At 44.1% G+C, this 21478-nt stretch overlaps 1 protein-coding gene across 1 annotated transcript in view; it reads right to left on the bottom strand.

Annotated features, from left to right (window-relative positions):
- Positions 1 to 2104: 2104 nt before the first annotated feature.
- ELL (elongation factor for RNA polymerase II) overlaps positions 2105 to 21478 on the bottom strand; it is a 321380-nt gene continuing 302006 nt past the window's right edge. Inside the window, exons 10-12 of the mRNA XM_030217262.1 lie at positions 18289 to 18460; positions 16044 to 16088; positions 2105 to 2368 (exon numbers count right to left, since the gene is read on the bottom strand). Coding sequence (XP_030073122.1) covers positions 2252 to 2368; positions 16044 to 16088; positions 18289 to 18460 — 334 coding nt within the window. The 3' untranslated portion in view covers positions 2105 to 2251. The remainder of the gene's footprint in view (positions 2369 to 16043; positions 16089 to 18288; positions 18461 to 21478) is intronic.

The raw sequence follows: 21478 nt of genomic DNA, 5'->3' as shown, positions 1-21478 counted from the left end.
TCTCAGCATAAACAGTTCATCTCATCACAGTTTTACTTGTTTTCGATCAAACGGTACAGATAAAAGTGCCTCCACTTCACCCTTTGCTGTACCTCACAGTTACTGCACACTTAACAAGGAGGTTCCCTACGTGGTCTCAAAAAGCTCATGTAGTGCCTTTATTTTTGGCCAGTTCTTATGTGGCTTCAATAATAATGTGCCCACAGCCTTCAAGGAATCCTGCTATTGGTCGAGATCCTTATCCTGTCATAATCTACCAGATATATGAACAGCAAGAAAGCAGGTATTACTTTTAACATATGGGATTCATGCTTTTGGTTTTGTGACATCACTAAAATCTTAAATTAATTTTACTGGTCTGTATCCTTTTTGGCAATGAATATCATCCCTGAATTTTCTACTATAGTACATACACACAGATACTTTCAAAGTCCATGTGGCTACATAGATCTGGTATGTTAACTCCCCTTGTCCGTCATATATCAGCAATCAAGTTCTAAGCATTTCAATTTTTTTTTTTTACATTTCTCATGCTATTGGTGGTTTCCAGTGGTGTAAAGAACAGGCCACATTACACCAGAATGGAAAGCAAATCAAATTATCAGATCCACCTTTGCAACACATAGGAAAGATAAAGTCTTCAACTGATATCCAAACATCTTAAATGTGGCTGCCTCAGCGTAAAAAAGGTATGGTCTCTACACTAATTAAAGCAATAATTAATAATTACAGGCTTAGACTCCAGTGAGTGGTCTATTTCTGGCCACACACACTGGATTCTGTACCAATATGTGGAAAATCTCCATGTTAAAAAAAATTTATATATATATACATAACATACATACACACACACGAGACACCTTAAATGTCTTACCCTCTATCTCCCTTTGCTTAGTCACGTGACCAGTATAAAGTGAAGAACCGGATTATAATGGGGAAGTCTCAAAATAATGAAACTGTATTCCTTCATTTTTTTTTAATCATACAAACATAAATGGGGTCAATAAATGGAAAATAAAAGATGGCCTTTGGTAAAGAACAGTGACCTTCAAAATAATATCCATCCAATATTTTCCTCTATTCACCTCCATGGCAATACAAGTGTAACATATACATGGTGATGTGTAATCAATATGCAAATTCTTTCCCAAGTATATCAGAGGAGGAGAAAGGTTTGAGTATATATGTTATGCCAGAATTTCAACATAATGAGGGAGCCCACAATGTTATCAGAAATACTGACTTCCAGTGACTGAAACATGCCAGTTGATTCTCACTACATATCAAAAATGTGCAGATGCCAAAGGATTTTAATAGATATATCCTGTCACAGTAGAGGGTGGATATACATTCCTCTAGCTTAATCTGCCTATCCCCGTCACACTTCCTTATAACTGAAACAAGGAAGAGGTCAAATGACCCTAATTTTTTTTTCACCTGACCAGTACCCAAAAAAATATTAACAACTCATGAAATAACTTGGCTACAACTCCCTGAAGTGATGTACTACCATGTTAGTATGAACATACAGCACATGAAGTAAGGGAGCCTCTCAAACAATAATGCCTTCCCTCTTTCCTTCCTCCCTGCCCCTCCCCAATCCATATCAATCTATCACAAGCAGGCACAGGGAAAAGTGGCAACTGAGCATCAGTACTACAGGTAACACCACATGAATTTTTACCATGGTATAGAAGTCTGCATATTAAGCAGCCACAAGTGTCACATTGAAGACTGAAGTGCAGTAGTAATCTTCCAGTTGAAGATACATCCCAACCAAATACACTCAGGAGTATTATGCTTTTCTTTTTAACGTGCCAGCACTGTCCCATGAAAACAATGTTCTTTATCTTTGGGAGGTGGGACAGAGGGTTTCTTTATCGGTGTCAACATTTGACTTGAATAAATTAACTAAATTTCTCTTGAGAATCAACACTCTTGCATTTTTATCAGCTGATTTACATTCTCTCTCTTCCTCATATACTTTACACAAAAGGTGTGTGGGGGGGGGGGAGGGGAAATAAGAGAAAGGAAATAAGGAGATCAAGTGCACATTTCACTACCTGGTTTAGTTAATTTGGGGGGGGGGGGGGGGGGGGGGGGAGTTAAATAATTGATATCCGCACAATATGCAGTTTTCTGTTTTTTTTCAACTGCACATACTTAGTGCTTGTCTCGGGCGGGGGGGGGGGGGGGGGGGGGGAGAAGAGGTGTGTATGGCAGTGCTGAAAGGTCAAGTCCAATGCAGGTATTAGTGCAAAGTCTGGAACTGATGCTGGTCATATTCCGCTATTATCTTCTTTATATGTGCCAGTTTGTTGTGCAGAAATTCACAGCGATTCCTTTCTTGACTGTAGTTGGGATTAGTCTACGTATTCAGGAAAAAAAAAAGAAAAAGCTAATTTAAGATGTCCCTTGCTTTCATAGGCTACAGATTAAATCAGACCTGGTAAGCTCTCCATCCCACTTGCTGTTGTACACTGCCCTATGAACACAGGTAGCATTAAGGTAATTAGGAATGAATTTCCACACCAAATACTAAGGGTGTTTATGCCATAACTTAAAATTAAGAGCATTTATTTTATATATATTTGAATCTGTTTATTAAATTTTACATAGTGAACATAGAAGGAACAGTTCTAATACATAAAGAGATCTGTGGCAAAATCTTCTAGACAAATCAAAACAGTATAGTGCAAAGGCAAAGGGCCTTGTCTCTGATAGCCCCGTAACTATATCCTCTCCTTCTATATATTTGAATCTTTGTTTTATTCAATTGTAATAACTCAGTCATGTGCACATGAACATGTAAACATTATACTGCATACCATAACATTGCCTCAACGATTCATCTCACATGAAGTTACACATATTTTCTACCAGCTTGTCTGTTTTGTGGTTACCTGCTCGACCCGCCACCAACCTGTTGTGTGTAGATCCCTCTTCCTCCCTCCCTCTTCTCCCTATGGGTTTGAGATTGATCCATAAAGTTCATGCCTGCTTGGAAATGCCAGAGCTATCCACCCTCCTAAGCCCCTCCCCCTCCTGCTGCATGCTTCATACTTTAGTTTGTTCGATCTGTCCCAATTTCCCAGGGTAGTCTTAAGCACATAACTGCGTGCGCGGGGTGATAACATATTTAAATATTTCCCCCAGATACTCAAAAACCGCACTTGTCTCTTAGGGGTTAACCTCGCTCCTCTCGCCTCCCACAACATTAACTGATGAAGCTTATTTCTCCAGTACCAGTAGGAGGGAGGTATGTCCATTATCCAGTGATTCAGAACACATTTTTTCCCTACTATACATGCCTTGCTCAAAAATATTCTTTCTCCTTGTGTGCCCATACTCCAATGCCCCGGTATACCCAGCAACATTTTCTCGAAAGTGAGGACAACCCGGAATCCCAATGCTTCTCCCATAAATTTACCTAGTCTCCCCCAGAAGGCTCTGATGTATCTACAATACCAAATGCAGTGTGCTAAAGTTGCCTTTCCCTGCTTACATTTTAAACAGTTATCCGATTGTGTGACTTTGGCATGGAACGCTCGTCTCGGCGAAAAATAGACTCTATGTAGCAATCTATAATGGCACTCTTGTAGCTCTGCATTGTGCACTATATTCGGTATCCCCACCACTGATTGTTGTATGTGACGCCCTGGGAACTGATGCCTCGCTTCCCCACTCCACCTTTCTGCCACCTCAGTGACCTGCCGTTCCTACTGACCCTTCTCTAACTCCCTGCAAAACCAAGACACCGAGACTTGGCCCAATGCGTCCCCTTCCAGAAAGGTTCGTATCTTCCTCCCAAACCCAAGGGCCAAACTCTCTTGGGTGGCTATGCACATAGTGTTTTAGTTGGTGGTAAGCTAGTATCTCAGCTGGCCCCCCTGCACATCTTTGCTGGAAGTCAGCCATGGGTAGCAGGGTGCCATCTTCCTGAATGAAGCTTTCTAGTAGTTCTACCCCTTTTTCCTGTAATTTGCGAAATACTGCATTATCTCGACCTGGCGTAAAGTCATCATTGCCCCCTAATGGCAGTAATACACTGCAGGTCGGATTCTGACCCCACTTATCCAGTAATGCCCGCCACAGGTGCCAGAGTGGTTCCAGCAGTATACATTCTCTAAATCTTTCCGGTATTTGTCCTTTTCTCTTTATATGTAACAGATAATTAATATGCCAGGGAGAGAAATACGCGCGCTCCATCTCTACATCCGTGTATGTGGTTGTGCCTAGAATCCAGTCTCGCAAGTGTCTTAAGAGGCAAGCCTGATTATAGTCCCACATGTTTGGTAACCCCAGTCCCCCCTTCTTCCAGTTCCCAAGTAGGTAGTGCCATTTCATTTTAGGTTTCTTCCCCGCCCAACAGAACTTGACCACCATTCTCCTCAGCGTCACTATTTCTCGCCTGGCTAACCTCATTGGTATTGTTTGCAGTACATAAAGCCACCATGGGAAAACTATCATGCGAAATAATTGTATTCGGCCCATGAGGGACACCGGCAGTCCCTCCCACCTTGCCAGCTGTTCTCTCGTGTCCCGCAATAGTTGGGTGACATTTATGTCTTGAATCTGTCTAATGTCCATGGGTAGCTGTATTCCCAGATATCTGAAAGCTCCTTGCGCCCACCTTAATGGGAACCGTTCCCCCCACCTCTGCTTAAGTTTTTCTGTGCTAGCCAAAGCCTCAGATTTTAAAAGATTTAGCTGAAACCCTGAAAAGTCTCCATACTCCTCTAGACTTTCCATAAGATGTGAAAATGATCGCTCAGGGTCTGTGAGAAGAACTAATAGGTCATCTGTTAACGCAGCTGTCTTAAAGGTGCAGTCTCCAACCCTAACCCCTTTAATGTCTGTGTTGGTATGTATTTCCCTTAAGAGAGGATCGAGCGCCAAGATGAAAAGGAGTGGCGATAACGGGCAGCCCTGCCGCGTCCCCCTCCGTATCGGAAACCAAGCAGACTGGAGCCCATTGGCACATATCTGAGCCATAGGGCTTGCATACAGGGCCCGGACAGCCTGCGCAAAAAATCCCTTAATGCCATAGGCCATCAGTGCTCCAAACAAGTAGGTCCAGTCTACTTGGTCAAACACTTTTTCTGCGTCGAAGCTTATTAACAAGGCCTGATTTTGTTCAATTCTTACCTTCTCTAATGCCACCCATATCCGACGCATATTCTTAGCGATTGCTCTCCCACATACAAATCCCAATTGGGAGTCCATAACCAACCCTGGAAGAAACCTCGCTAACCTGTTTGCCAAAATCTTAGCTAAATATTTTAACTCGACATTCAGCAGGGAAATAGGCCTATAGGAATCTGGCTTGTCAGCTGGCTTGCCCAGCTTCGGCAGGACACTGATTTGGGCTCTATTTAGATGTCGGGCCACCTGTCCCTGTTGTATGACTACATTAAAGACCTTGGCTAGCAGTGGGCTTATTTATGTATTTAAGATTTTATAAAACTCGTTTCTAAGGCCGTCCGACCCTGGTGCCTTACCCAATTTACTCCATTTTATTACCAGCTCCACCTCCTCTTCTGCTATTGGCGCATTTAACACCTCCGCCTCTTCCTCCGATACCTGTGGTAGATCTATATTATGTAAATAGGCCTCACTAGGTCGTACCAGGTCTTCCTGTTGCATATACAAATTCCCAAAGAACTCTTGCAATATATTAACTATGCCTTCATCCTTATGTACTCTCTCACCCATACTATTCTCCATGGTGAGTATTTTCTTGACACTAAACCTCTTGTGAGCTATCCTCGCCAAAAACCTCCCACTCTTATTGGCAAATCTATAAAGTTGGTATTTATAATATATAGCCGATTTCTGAGTCCTTTCCTGGAGTATTTCATTTAAAGTCTGTTGTGCTTCTAACAACTCTCTGCAAATACCTATATCATGGTTTTGCCCATATGTCCGCCGCAAGGCCACCACTTTCCTTTCTATGCTGATCACCTCCCCTTCTCTAACCCTCTTTTTATGTGCCAAGTACGAGATAACATCCCCTCTGAGGACCGCCTTCGCCGTCTCCCAGAAAAGGACTGGGTCTCCCCTATGCTGGTCATTACTGATGCTATACTCCTTCCATTTCTCCAGCAGGAAAGGCAGGAACTGTGCATCTCCGTACAAATGGGCTGGAAATCTCCAAACTCCAAATTGTGGCCTCCCCGCACCTATCCACAATTGCATCCTCACCCAGGCATGGTCTGAAATCAATATAGGGCCAATTTGAGCCTACTCCACCTTTGTCACTAAGTCCCTTGAGATTGTATATAGTCAATTCTAGACATTGTTTGGTGTGCTCTGGATAGGTGTGTGAAATCTGTCTACAGGATGCAGCATCCTCCAGACATCCACCAGCTCCAGGGCGTCACATATTTTGGTTACACCTCTTTCTTTTCATGCCAATTCCTTCCTCGTGGGTTTAGATCTATCCCACTCTGGGCCCATTACATCATTCATATCTCCCCCCATCACTACCGGTAAATCTCTGAATGTATGCATTTTCCTAATGATTTGCAAAAAGAATTGCCTATCATAGGTATTTGGAGCATAGACATTACAGAGCAGTATTGGTTGGTGTTCCACTAGCACAGATGCCAGGACATACCTCCCCCCCACATCTGCCACCACCTTTTTTACCTGCACATTAATAGTTTTTCTTATTAAGATTGCTACCCCTCCCTTTTTCCCCACAGCTGGGGCATCATACATTTCTCCCACCCACCATGTTTTCAACTTAGCATGTTCCTCTCGGGTCAGATGTGTCTCTTGCAAAAATGCTATTGACACTTTTCTGTCATTCAATATTTTCAGTATCTTTTGTCGCTTAACCGGTGAGTGTATACCCCCCACATTCCATGTCGCTATTTGTATTGTTGTCATGTCACTCCTCCCTCAGTCCTATGATATCCCACCAGCAGAATACATGTTCCATTTTGACCAAGAGAGTGTCCCAGCTCACCCCCTCAGCCCATCTTTCCGCTAACATCCGTTGAACTACCCAGTCTATGTGCCCTACCCAGTTTATATGACAGCATGCATCCAGGACTGCACCCTCCCTTCCCCCTCCCCACTTATGCTTACCCCTTCCGTCCCCCCCTCTTGCCATCCCTTCACGCCCTTAAGCATAACTTCCTGTTTTTCCCCCAAGGCTCGGGCGCCTCTATAACACTGTCCATTCTTTACCCATCTGTCCTTTTCATGCATTTCTCTGCTCACCCGTCTTCTGGGAACTGGGTATAGTCCTCTATATCGTTCCAAACATTTAGAAGTCACCTCATGTATACCCAGCTCTCACTGCTCTGATACTGTTCTATGTCCTTCACTCTGTTGACTATCATGGCCTCCTCCAACGGTCAGGCCTACTGAAAACTCTCCTTAACCAGACGGCAGCAGTTGACCTCAGTTCTTGAAATATTGACCTTTTGGCCGTTTACTCTCCGTCCACTCCAGCCATTATGTCAGGCAGACTCTGCCACCGTGTGTAACTTTTATAACAGGATTCATGCAGATCCAACCTGTCTTACAACGCTCGACATATCTCCACAGATCTCCTGCCCAGCCTCAGCCTTCATGTCCCGTAGCCAGCATCCGATCAACATACGCAGTTGCTTCTTCCACTTTCTCAAAATAGACTGCCTGCCCATTTTCCATCAGCTTTAGCTTGGCGGGGTATAGCAGGCTGAATTTATACTTGTGTCCAAAACGTTTTGTGCACAGCAGTGCAAATCCTTTTCGAGCTGCAGATGCTGCTGTAGAATAATCTTGGAAACATAAGATTTTCTTTCCTTTATATTCGAGCTGCTTGCCTGCACGGAGTTCCTGTAGTATCATCATTTTGTGGGCATAGTTCAGGATCTTAAATATCACTACTCTGGGCCTTCCTGGATCCTCCCTTCTCTGTCCGAGTCTGTGCACTCTTTCCACTCGCAAAGACGTCACCAACTCCACTTTGCCCAGCGCCTCAGGTAGCCATTTTTCCAGGAACGCACCTAGATTCCGCTCTGGCAAGGTTTCAGGCAGCCCCACAAGGCGCAGGTTGTTCCTTCTCGATCCATTTTTAAGATCATCAAGTTTGGCCTCTACCTCTGCTAGGCGTTTCTGCAGTCTGGGTTGTTCTTCTGAAACCTTTTGAATGTCCTCCTCCACCTGCCCGATTCTCTGCTGCACCGCTTGAAGTTCGTTAAAGAGCTGCGTATGCTTTTCGGTCAGTCCTTCTAATTTCTCCAATATGAGCTGCAGTTTAGTTCCCACCGTTTGTTCTACCACTGTCTTCACCTCTTCGGTGATCTCCGCGGCCCACAGCGAACTAGGGGACGGTGATGTCGGTGCCGCCCTGTCCGCCATTTTGTTTTCTGTGGTTCGGGTCGTCTCAGAGATCTTTACGGCCCGATTTCGCTGCCATCCGCTTCTTATTAGTCACCTCAGTTCGCTGAGTGTATGCTCCGGTCCTCCTGTTGATTTTATGACAACTTTGGATGGGAACTCGGTTCTACTAGCGCAGCTTAAGAGAGGCGCCCCGGAGCAGTGCCTTCCTGCGTCTTCACCGCTCCATGCCTTCACCGGAAGTCCCTCAGAGCACTTATTTTAAAAGGATGAAGCTACATAGAAAGGAGATGCATTGGGGGTCACGTGATGCTGTGAGCTGGGAAGGAAGTGAATTTTCGGCTGCTGGGAGCCCTGCCCGAAATTCGAACCTTTAAAGACGTCTCCGACCCCAGAAAGTAGAGAATCTAAGGCGCACACGCTCTCCCAGTATATGGACAAATATTTAACGCGATCGGCGATGGCACAAACCGCAAAAAACACGAAGAAAAAAGAGGAGAAACCGAGACTTGGCGAATCCAAGATGGCGGCCGCCTCGCCGGCGAATTCACCCTCCCGCCCGGCCTCTGATTTCACGTTGCCAGAACTTACAGAAGCAGTGGTGGGCGCATTGGCCCCCCAGTTTGATCAGCTTTCTGCCCAGATAACGGGGCTGTCGGCGCTCACGACAGAACTTTCACGTCGGACTGGGGAGCTGGAGGCCCGGGTTGCGGAGGTGGAAGATGGTCAACAAAATAGCTCGGGAGAGATAGAAAGACTACAACGCCTGGTCCAGGAGAATGTGCAGCGAGTAGAAGATTTGGAAAATCGCTCGCGCCGCGATAATCTCCGCTTTGTGGGATTTGCAGAATCCTTGGCAGATAAAGACTTAAAACGCACATTGGAAACATGGCTTCAGGCACATTTCCCGGAGGCTGGAGAAGGCCGTACGATCCGAATTGAACGTGCACATCGAGTAGGACCTAGGCCGACAAGAGAATCGAGGCCCAGAGTGGTGATAGCAAAATTTCACTGTTATGCCCAAAAAGCGGCAATATTGCGACAGTATAAAAGCTGCAGGGAAACTACAAAATATGATGGAACCTTAATACGTATCTTTCAGGATTACTCTGCGGCTTTGGCAGCACAACGCCGCGCTTTTTCCACGGTTTGCACCTGTCTAGTGGAAAAAAAGTTCAAATTCACCCTGCAATATCCAGCAACCTTGAAAATCTTGGCGAATGGAACCTGGACAACTTATACTGAACCAGATGCTGTAGCGGAGTGGTTGAATCATCACCAGACCTGACATTGGGGGGATTGCCATTATATTCCACAGATGGTTTAACCACACAATATGTTGATGGAGTTCTTAGTTGGCAGTTGCCGGTTGGATTGCTACTTTGCTTGAGTTCTAGAAAGTTCTTGTTGGGCTGCTAACGGCGAAAATTGACTGTGAAAAAGAGTGAGACCGAATGGCTGGGTGAACAAGATGGTAGACCAGAGACTTATGGCGGAATGGCTCAGGAATGGACTGGAGCGGAAAGCTGTTCGAATACCTGACGGTGTGATCTTGGTGGCTTTCTGGGCTATGTGAGACACTAACTATGATACATTTATTTTGATATGAAAGAAGGGTAGGGCTCCTATAGCATCTAGACCTCTGCCTGCTACACTCACTGAACGCAGTGAGATTGGTAAGACAGGCCAGATAGTTAGTGGGGGGAAGATGGGGGGAGGACAAGGGGGGGAGATACAGGGGAAGGGGGAGGGAGAGGGAGGGAATGGAAGCAGAAGCGAGCAGATTGATGAAGGGACACAAAGAAGAGCTGTGGGCTTGGGTAAACCATGGTATGATTGTGTGTTGGTTGATATAAGGAGCCTTTGGTTGAGGCTGGGCAACCGGGGCGTTAAGTTAGGTTTGCTATATGTTAATTTGACGAAGTTAGAAGATTGCTTTGACTGAACATTTAAGATTAGTGACCTGGAATGTGGCGGGGATTACCTCTCCAATTAAGAGATCAAAAATTTTAACACACTTGAACCGCCTAAAGGCTTCCATAGTATGCCTACAAGAGACCAAACTCTCAGACGAGGAACACCGAAAGCTGCGCCAGCAATGGGTGGGGGAGTGTTATTACTCCTCCTCCGGGGCTAGACGGGGAGGAGTGGCGATATTGATTAGGAAAGGGCTCCCATGCACTTCTAAATTAATAGGGAAAGACCCTAAGGGAAGATACGTCCTACTTCATCTCAATATTATGGGACAGGAATACTACCTATGTGTTGTTTATGGGCCAAACGGTTATGATGCAGAGTTTTTCCAGACATTGATAAATCTGGGTCTCAAATACGATACGGCCCCTTGGATTGTGGCGGGAGATTTTAACCAAGTGCTTGACCCGGACCTCGACCGCTCGACGGTCGGGGCATGGAGCGCACTACCCCGCAGTAAAGGATTACCTTATCTCTGTAAGTTAATGGACTTAGTAGATCCCTGGAGGTTACTATTCCCGCAAAGGCGGGACTATACCCATCTGTCGAAGGCCCACAAAACCTGGTCCCGTATAGACTACATTTTAGTTTCCACATCGCTTTTTTCTCGGGTAGTTAAGACAGATATGGCAACAATGGCGATATCAGATCATACTCCAGTCTGGGCTGATATAGCACTGGGACAAAATGTAGACAGATTTAAGTCATGGAGGTTCCCATCCTACTTAGCGGGGGATGGAGACTTTGGCAATTTCCTAGTACAAAAATGGAAACTGTTTGAATCTGATAACGTAGCCCACAAAGACAACCCGACATTGTTCTGGGAAACTTCTAAAGCAGTTATGAGAGGGGAAATCATCGGATACTTAAGCGCAAGAAATAAAAAGATCTCCCAAGGCATAATTTTACTGGAGCGTAAATACCAACAAGCTAAACGGGCGCACATACGATGTAGAACCCAGACCAATTATGACAATGTGATTGCGGCACAGGTGGCCCTAGACTCACTACTCCACGAACGGGCCAAGAGGCAAGCTTTTGGCCGTAAATATCACTATTTCAAATATGGTAATAGACCTGGGAAATTACTAGCTAAAGTTGCAAAGGCCTGGTCGGAGAAGACATTTATTTCTACGGTGTTGGCACCTGATGGTTCCCGTAAATCTTGTCCTAAGGATATATTGACCATATTCAGAGATTATTTTTCCCGAGTATACCAACCGGAGGCGCAGCAGGGGGGACCAAAATTGGATGATTATTTGAGAGACGCGGGCCTCCCGGTACTGCCACAGGTGGTCCGGGATCAGTTGAATGCTCCCCTCCAGGCCCGAGAGATTCAACAAACGATCAAGGGTTTGTCCTTGGGAAAATCTCCGGGCCTGGATGGTTTCTCTACAGAATACTATAAATTATTGTCGACCCAACTGAGTGTTCCCCTGACACTTCACCTTGAAGCAGCTGTGGGAGTGGGGAGACTGCCCAGGGATTCGAATGAAGCCTTAATTGTTCTCATCCCGAAACCGGGTAAACCACCCGACTTGCCAGGGTCTTACAGGCCAATATCTCTTCTCAATGTAGATGTAAAAATTTTAGCTAAAGTCCTTGCTGACAGGCTGGCTATACATCTCCCGGCTTTAGTAGGGGACCATCAGGTGGGATTCGTGCGGGGGAGACACCCAGGTCTCAATGTCCGTAGGGCCCTGATGGCAGTGGCGTATGCGGAAGCCACGGGTCATCCCTTAATGTTGGCAGGCCTGGACGCTACTAAAGCATTTGACCAAGTGAATTGGGACTATCTCTTTCAAACACTTAAATACATAGGGTTGTCCGGGTGGTATTTGCACGCAATTGATACACTATATACGGATCCTGGAGCCAGAGTCTTAGTGAATGGAATGTGTTCTCCACGTTTTTTGGTAAGACGGGGCACGAGACAGGGTTGCCCCCTGTCCCCACTTCTGTTTTTGATATACTTGGAGCCCCTGCTGCGCAATATTATAAAAGACCCAGAGGTGGAGGGAGTTCAGCTACCACAGCTTCATGTTAAAGTATTGGCTTATGCAGATGACATTCTTCTAGTACTGACACAACCTCAGACATCGTTGACAATAGCTTTAGACCACATAGCAGAATTCGGATATTACTCGGGGTTCCAACTTAATTCACAGAAGTCCGAGGTGCTACCAATACCTCTCTCCGTGCGGGAGCGCTGGGAGGGAAGGTTCCCGTTGAAGTGGACCGCTGATTACTTGGTCTACTTGGGGATCAGATTGCCAACATCGCTCACGCAACTTTATAAAATCAACTTAGCCCCCTTGTGGAAAGAGACTCAACACACTTTAGAAATGTGGCAGCGCCTTCCCCTGTCCTTGTGGGGGCGTGCAGCTCTGTACAATATGGTCCTGGTTCCGAAATGGCTATATGTGGTCCAGGTGCTATCTCTATTCTTCTTATATAAAGACGAGCGGAAACTACACAGATTACTAGCTAGATACCTATGGAATGGGAAAAGACCCAGGGCTACACTACAACAAACATACCTTCCAATACAAAAGGGAGGATTGGGTGTACACAGCATTCAACGTATGTCAGTGGCGGGTTGCATGAGACATCTTACGGATTGGTTTAGGGGCACATCCTTTTTTTCCTTTCCCATTCCTGAAACTAAACTAGTGAGCAAATATCACTTTAGCTATTGGTTGCATGCACCAGTTGGCAAAGCACCCACCGCCAAAGGATATGCTCCTCTTTTCACGCCGCTGAGACGTGCATGGCGATGGCTGGGCAAAGCTGGAGGGTTCGAGTGCCACTCTTCCCCCTTCCTACCGATTGGTGGCAACGTAGATTTTTCAGTGGGCACGGATACTGAGACTTTTCAGACATGGAGGGAGGGGGGGATAATATTCCTGTTTCAAGTATTAACAAAAGAAGGCAAATGTAAGTCCTTCAAGGATTTGTGTGAGAATGTTGGACTTCCAGCACAGGCTACCCTTTCCTACTTGCAATTGAGCCATTACATTGCCTCCCTCCCCCGAGCGTCGTTGACCTCGCAGAGACGAAGACAAATTACAGATTTGCTAGATTTGGAGGCGCAGCTTTCGGTTCCTCTAAAATTCTATCATTTTAAACTCAAAGAGCTTTGCCCGGAGATATCATATGATCAGATTGCTGGGGCCTGGACTAGAGACTTGGGCTGTTCTATTACTGGAGTGATGGTACAGGCTAATTTGGCAATGGGGTATAAGACCTTTAGAGAGGTGACACTGCAGGAATCCCAATATAAATTTAACATGAGAATGTATATTTCGCCACATAGAGCGTTTAGAGCTGCCTTAAGACCTTTGGATGACTGCCCTAAGTGTGCGGGAACTGGGGCGCATTTGGGACATATGTTCTGGTTGTGCCCCCAGGTCCGTGTCTTCTGGACACAGCTTTGTGCATTCGTCTCGAGTATCTGGGGGTTGCAGTGGTGCCCCTTACCTACCCTTTTATTTGACAAATATAAGGTGAGAGGGAACCGAAGGAGGGGTATGTTACCGTTCCTACGCAGGGCGACTGCTATGGGAAAGAAAACGATTTTATTGAATTGGATCTCATCGGAACCCCCTTCCATGCCACGGTGGCGATCCCTTATGATCTCCCTAGGAGCCCTAGAACGTAGGGAAATAAATGACTTAGCATCCCCAAAAGGAGATCGACTATTACAATGTTGGTTATTGTTCTGGGATACCTTGACTCCCATGGCTCGCAGTAGAATTCTGAATGGGTAAGCTTGCAGGGTGGAGGGTGGGTGGGAGGTGGGAGGGGGGGAGGTTAGATAGGCACATTATGAAAGCAAAAATTATAAATGACCAGGTTGAACATGGATGTAATTAGATTATTGGAACACACTTGTAATGCAATGTTTTTTTTTTCCACTTTATTGTCGCCTGTATCTTTTGGTCATTAATAAAAATGATATTAAAAAAAAAAAAAGAAAGGAGATGCATTATCTGCAAAAGGTACAGCAGGACTCCAACTCTGGTACTTGTGGGCTGTTCCATTTTCCAGTTATTCATTTAATATCTGCATGTGCTTGCCTCAAGAACCTTGTTAATTTGCATATTTCAGAAAAAACAAAGCTAACTGCAAACCTTGAGGACTACCATGTGGCAAGGGCTGAGCATGTACAATTTCCCATACAAACAACACAAAGTCCATCCTTGAACTATGTATATGACAAGTATTCAATTTAAGACTCACCTCAGAGGATCACAAGGGTGCCAGAAGGTGATGGTGTATAGACTAGTTTTCAAGCGAGATGGAGCTTAATATACTAGAAACTGAACTGAAGCTATCACAACAGGGCTGGTTAGAATTCTCAGCTGTCTGAGCGGGCCACTTCAGTCCTGCCCAGTGAGCTGATTGGTGTAGGTGAAATCAAGGTAATTTGAGTTAAGATATGATATTAAACTTGATTCAGGGACTAGTTACCATGCCTCTAAGGAATTGGATTGGTCCTTGTACCCTGAAAAAGGACTGCAAGAACAAGATGTGTTTACAGCAAGCTGAGGGATGTTAAGCTACCTGGAATTCTTACTAGATGGCGATCTCAACTGTTTTTTTTCCTGTTTCAGCCAAAACCTGAGCTGCAGCCAAAATTCCCCATTTGGTTTTGGCTGAAGTCAAACTAGCCCATCCCCTAGCGGGAACAGTCCACACTTCCTCCTTCCTCCGATGCTGCCCCCACCCCTTGAATTAAAAACGCCGACTTCCTTCCTTCCTCCCTCCCAAACCCACCCATAGCCCTCCCCCTACCATACTTCCGTGGAAGTCTAGTGGCTAGCTGGGACAGGAGCAATTCCTAATCACTCCTAGCCTGATTAGCCACTAGACTACCAGGGTGGTATCTTGGGGGGGGGGGGGGGGGGACCTCTTCTGTTCAGGAAGGAGGTGGTGAGGAAATTAAGTTCCTTCAGTTTTGGAGGGGGAGGAGAGGAGGGGCGGAGAGCCATGGGACATAGCACAAAAAGTTTCTGTTGCATCAGCATTTTCGGCCAAAATCAAACAAACACTGAAGCCATAAGCAAAATTCTAATCACTACTACTGAAATCTGTGAAAATTTGTTATTTGGATGCACTGCTGTGAATACCTGAGATTTCAGTTCTATGTATATACTCTGGACCTCAGTAACAGATGGATTGCTCTCTGGTTTGTGTATAGCAGAAGCAAACTCTGGTTAAGTTTGTATTTTGTTTCTCGAGGACAGCTTGTACTTCATGCTGGAATCTTCCATATATAAAAGGCCTCATTAGTTGCTATTTAAATGAGGTTTGCAACCTGACATTATCAGTTTTATTGATCTGAACCAACATGTGCTGTATTGTGAACAGCGCTGCGTACGTCTAGTAGCGCTATAGAAATGATAAGTAGTAGTATTGTATACATCAGGTTCCTAAAGCAGCTCTATTTTTTCTTTTTTTACATTTATTTTTAAATATCTATCATTTTGATTTGTTTACTGATGATATAACTGATCGAATTATCTTGCATCCTAAGTTTCTGTTTTCCTATCTTATATGGCATTCCTATTTTCATTTTATAAACATATTGTTATGTACTCAGAAAAGTCAGTATAAAGTCCAATAAACCATACTGACTGGTAGACTACCAACTACCAGCTTTGTCCAGTAAGCTCATCTGGCTGGCTCTCATTTGCCAGAGAGTGTAAATTTACTGACGTATTACTCACCTTTTTAATTTTTCGATACTCCTGTAAAATTTGATCGTGGATCGTCTGTTTAGAAAAATAAAATTATATATATATATATATTAAAACATTAGGTGACATGTGCAGTGTGTTGAAGGGAGTCAGGCTAAACACATTTTTGACACCAATTTTTCTATGGACTCCTGGATATCAATGCGCAATCATCATGAAATCAGTTTCCAGACTCGTTACCTTTCTTAAACATGTGTATAGGAAACTACAAGTGTTATGAAACTGAAGAATTGTAGACCAAACACAGAGAGAGAATTAAGGGCTAGTCCACTATTGTGTGCTTCTGTGAGGGAGACCAGGGTTCGAAGAGCAAGCATGGCTTATGCACAAGGTAAGAACGCAGGGTGGCAGCATTCAGAGTCATCCCAGTTATCAGCAGCTGGGATTGGGATGTATGCATCCTGGGTTCCAGAGGAGGAGAGTTTGATTCCTAAGCCAAGGATTGTTATTGCAAAGCTTAAGCACATGGGAGGTGGAAGAATTCCAAATAAATGGGTAATCAAGCCCTTAAAAGAGCTGCATACCCCCACCCTCTCACTCTGTCAGACTGTCAAAGTAATGCTTTGATGTTTCTCTTATATATACTATCTGCTACCACATTTGCTTATTTCCGATCTGACGAAGAAGGGCAACCTTCGAAAGCTAATAAAGAAATGTATTAGGTTATGTCCAATAAAAAAGGTATCATCTTATTTTCTTTTCCATGTTTTATTTTGTTTGATTTCTATTGATAACCCTACAAAAGAAGAAATGAAGAACAAGGAGCCCAAGAAGTCTCCCCAGATAATTTAAATTTAACATCTTTTTTTGGAGACATCTTTAGATGACATTAAAGAGCTACTTTCCTTATTACATTAGTATTTGAGTCTGAAAAAGACTCAATACTTAGACTGTTTTTCTAAGAGATGGGTTAAGTTTTTGGGCCAAAGAAATTTGGATGTTTCCAGCAGACATAGGAAAAAAGAATTAATTTCCTTACTATGCGTCAGGAAACACTGGCTCTTGGTGGTAATTTTTTTCTGCATTGTCCTGCTAAATAAATTGAACAATTGAAACAATTGAAAGTATTTCTGGATTCAAAGAAAACTATTTGCTTTACCAAAGCCTTCAGAATGATAGAACCTTGGAGTTACTAGAATTATTCGATGGTATTGATTGGTAATGTATCTACATAATCGTTTTTCTTTATTTTAGTAAGCTTATTGATCTATTATTTAGTTACCATCTCTCACTTTTCTATTGTCTGTTTCTAGCTGTAGGCTTGGACTTAGTTGCTTAAGGGTGGACTGTTTTCTATATGATGAATTATTAGTTTTATGTTTATTCTGCTTGATTTTCATAATTTTTCTGTAACAAAGTCTTTATGTTATTTGAAAAAAATATAATTAAAAAAAGAAAAGAAAAGAAAAAAAAAAAGACAAGGCCCAACATCTCCTTACTGCTGCACTATGACAGTTCTTCTCAACTGCTTTCTTGGAGGTTCACCTAGTTAGGTTTTCAGATTACCAAAACTCTGCTTTTATTGTACATTTTGGGGTCCTTTTACTAAGCTGCGGTAAAAGGGGGCCTGTGCTAGTGTCAGCATGTGTTTTTGACGTATGCTGAAGTCCCCTTTTATCGCAGCAGGTAAAAGGCTATCTTTTTTTCTGGAAAAGAAATGGCTGTGTGGTAAGTGAACCACTTGCCACACGGCCATTTTGGAAGGGGGAGTACTTAACTGGGCAGCACCTACCGCCAGGTAAGCACCAGCACTACAAAACTAGAAAATATTTTTGTAACGCTGGAAATGCTGGGAGTGGGAACTACAGCCGGGCTCCTGCACGCCAACCCTTTAATAAAAGGGCCCCTTTATGTTTCATTTTTATTGCTTCTTTTTAATGTAGATTTGATATTTTATAAACCGCTTTATTCAATTTTGTTAGGCCATAGTGGTATATCAAGTTTATGAATAAATACATATTCATTATGGTGACCCTGAAAATTTGACTGGCTGTACTTCAAGGAGACAGCTGAGAAGCACTGCACTAAAAGGATCCAACTAATCAAGTGTAAGAAAACCAGTGTCTCCTAGGCAAAATTCATTTCCAGCTCTTCAACCAGCACAGGCCACCAAAGTTTTCTGTCCTCCTGTCTGAAGGACGTTCAAAACCTAGTTGCCTGGATGAAGCCTTTGCTGCTCTCTTCGTAGCCACGCGATTTTACCTGCATAACATACCTTATACTCATCTGTGCCCTGGGAAAGCTGTTTCAGCTGCGAATCTAACTGCGTAAACCGCCGTGTTATCCTCTCTATCCTGGCGTGCAAGTCTCTGTACTCATTATATTCAGCATTGAAGTCGTTTTTGTAACCCTGCCGCTGCTCCTGAGATGAGATTGCTGTGTATTTCCTGGAAGGGAAGGGATGAATTGGTGAAAAGGTTTTTCCAATTTTGAAAAGCCATTATTGCAACAACTAATCAAATAAGGTTTTTTTTTTTCCAACATATTTTTCTCCTGAATATATCTAATCCTGTTCTTAGACTTCTTCAAATGCTGGTCAAACAAACACCAAAATCAAAGCTAAAAAAATTAGTGTGGAAACAAATGAGCATAATATGGAATGCAAAGCAAAAAAATGTCAGACACCAAATGTGAAGAAACATGTTCCATCAGATTGTCACAATTCCCACTATCCAATCTAACCAAATAGACGTCTTATCATTAAAGTTATAAACAAAGTTAGAAACACTTCTCTGTAACAAAGGCAGAGCATCCTAATCTTTTCATGGCATGAAGTTTTCTTAAAAGGGACCTGAATGGTAGCAGCACAGGGAATTCAGCATTCAAGCAGGACAGCCAACATCTAGAGGGAATTATCTCTGCTGCTATCTGTGGGGTGCTTCTGGAGGGAACACCATACTAAATAAAGACTAGATGAGGTGCACTTTAAAATTACAGGCAAAGGTTTTTAAACATTTTTAAAGATATGTTTGAAGTTTTGCTTGCTTGAAGACTGGATAGGAGAAACTGACAAACAAATTGATATAAACACGTTTTTCTGCAGCTGCCATTCAACATGTCTTTGCGAGTGGAGGAGTAGCCTAGTGGTTAGTGCAGCAGACTTAGATCCTGGGGAACTGGGTTCAATTCCCACTGCAGCTCCTTGTGATTCTGGGCAAGTTACTTAACCCTCCATTGCCCCTGGTACTACTACTACTATTTAGCATTTCTATAGCGCTACAAGGCGTACGCAGCGCTGCACAAACATAGAAGACAGTCCCTGCTCAAAGAGCTTACAATTTAATAGACAAAAAAATAAGTAAGCAAATCAAATCAATTAATGTGTACAAGAAGGAGGAGAGGAGGGTAGGTGGAGGCAAGTGGTTACGAGTCAAAAGCAATGTTAAACAGGTGGGCTTTCAGTCTAGATTTAAAGGTGGCCAAGGATGGGGCAAGACGTAGGGGCTCAGGAAGTTTATTCCAAGCGTAGGGTGCAGCGAGATAGAAGGCGCGAAGTGTGGAGTTGGCAGTAGTGGAAAAGGGAACAGATAAGAAGGATTTATCCATGGAGCGGAGTGCATGGGAAGGGGTGTAGGGAAGGACAAGTGTGGAGAGATACTGGGGAGCAGCAGAGTGAGTACATTTATAGGTTGGTAGAAGAAGTTTGAAGAGGATGCGAAAACGGATAGGGAGCCAGTGAAGCGACTTGAGGAGAGGGGTAGTATGAGTAAAGCGATCCTGGCGGAACACGAGACGGGCAGCAGAGTTTTGAACCGATTGGAGAGGGGAGAGGTGACTAAGTGGGAGGCCAGCAAGAAGCAGATTGCAGTAGTCTAAACAAGAGGTGACAAGAGTGTGGATGAGGGTTTTGGTAGAGTGCTCAGAAAGAAAGGGGCAGATTTTACGGATGTTGTAAAGAAAGAAACGACAGGTCTTGGCGATCTGCTGGATATGAGCAGAGAAGGAGATAGAAGAGTCAAAGATGACCCCAAGGTTTCGAGCTGAGGAGACGGGGAGAATGAGAGAGCCATCAACAGAAATAGAAAATGGGGGGAGTGGGGAGGTGGGTTTGGGGGGAAAAATGAGAAGCTCGGTTTTGGTCATGTTTAATTTCAGGTGGCGTTCAGACATCCAGACAGCAATGTCAGACAAACACGCTGAAACTTTGGTTTGGATGCAAGGTGAGATATCAGGGGTAGAAAGGTAGATTTGGGAGTCATCAGCATAGAGATGGTAGGAAAAGCCATAGGATGAGATTAATGAACCAAGGGAAGAAGTGTAGATAGAAAAGAGGAGGGGACCAAGAACAGAACCCTGAGGTACACCTACAGGCAGAGGGATAGAAGTAGAAGAGGATCCACCAGAGTGAACACTAAAGGTGCGGAGGGAGAGGTAGGAAGAGAACCAGGAAAGGACAGAGCCCTGGAATCCAAGTGAGGACAGGGTATCGAGAAGTATGCTGTGATCGACAGTGTCAAAAGCAGCGGAAAGATCAATAAGAATGAGGATGGAATATTGACCTCTGGATTTAGCCAGTAATAGGTCATTGGAGACTTCAGTAAGCGCAGTTTTGGTTGAGTGGAGAGGGCGAAAACCAGATTGTAGTGGGTCAAGAATAGCATGTGAGGAGCATGTGAGGAGCGAAAATCAAGGCAGCGATGGTGAATAGCATGCTCAAGTAATTTGGAGAGAAAAGGGAGGAGGGAGATGGGTTGGTACATAAGTACATAAGTAATGCCATACTGGGAAAAGACCAAGGGTCCATCGAGCCCAGCATCCTGTCCACGACAGCGGCCAATCCAGGCCAAGGGCACCTGGCAAGCTTTCCAAACGTACAAACATTCTATACATGTTATTCCTGGAATTTTGGAGTTTTCCAAGTCCGTTTAGTAGCGGTTTATGGACTTGTCCTTTAGGAAACCGTCCAACCCCTTTTTAAACTCTGCTAAGCTAACCGCCTTCACCACTTTCTCCGGCAACGAATTCCAGAGTTTAATTACACGTTGGGTGAAGAAAAATTTTCTCCGATTTGTTTTAAATTTACTACACTGTAGTTTCATCGAATGCCCCCTAGTCCTAGTATTTTTGGAAAGCGTGAACAGACGCTTCACATCCACCTGTTCCACTCCACTCATTATTTTATATACCTCTATCATGTCTCCCCTCAGCCGTCTCTTCTCCAAGCTGTATAGCCCTAGCCTCCTTAGTCTTTCTTCATAGGGAAGTCGTCCCATCCCCGCTGTCATTTTAGTCGCCCTTCGCTGCACCTTTTCCAATTCTACTATATCTTTCTTGAGATGCGGCGACCAGAATTGAACACAATACTCAAGGTGCGGTCGCACCATGGAGCGATACAACGGCATTATAACATCCTCACACCTGTTTTCCATACCTTTCCTGATAATACCCAACATTCTATTCGCTTT

This window comes from Microcaecilia unicolor, chromosome 11 (assembly GCF_901765095.1).
Source record: "Microcaecilia unicolor chromosome 11, aMicUni1.1, whole genome shotgun sequence".
Taxonomy (NCBI): Eukaryota; Metazoa; Chordata; class Amphibia; order Gymnophiona; family Siphonopidae; genus Microcaecilia; species Microcaecilia unicolor.
This window is presented reverse-complemented; position numbering and strand designations above follow the sequence as displayed.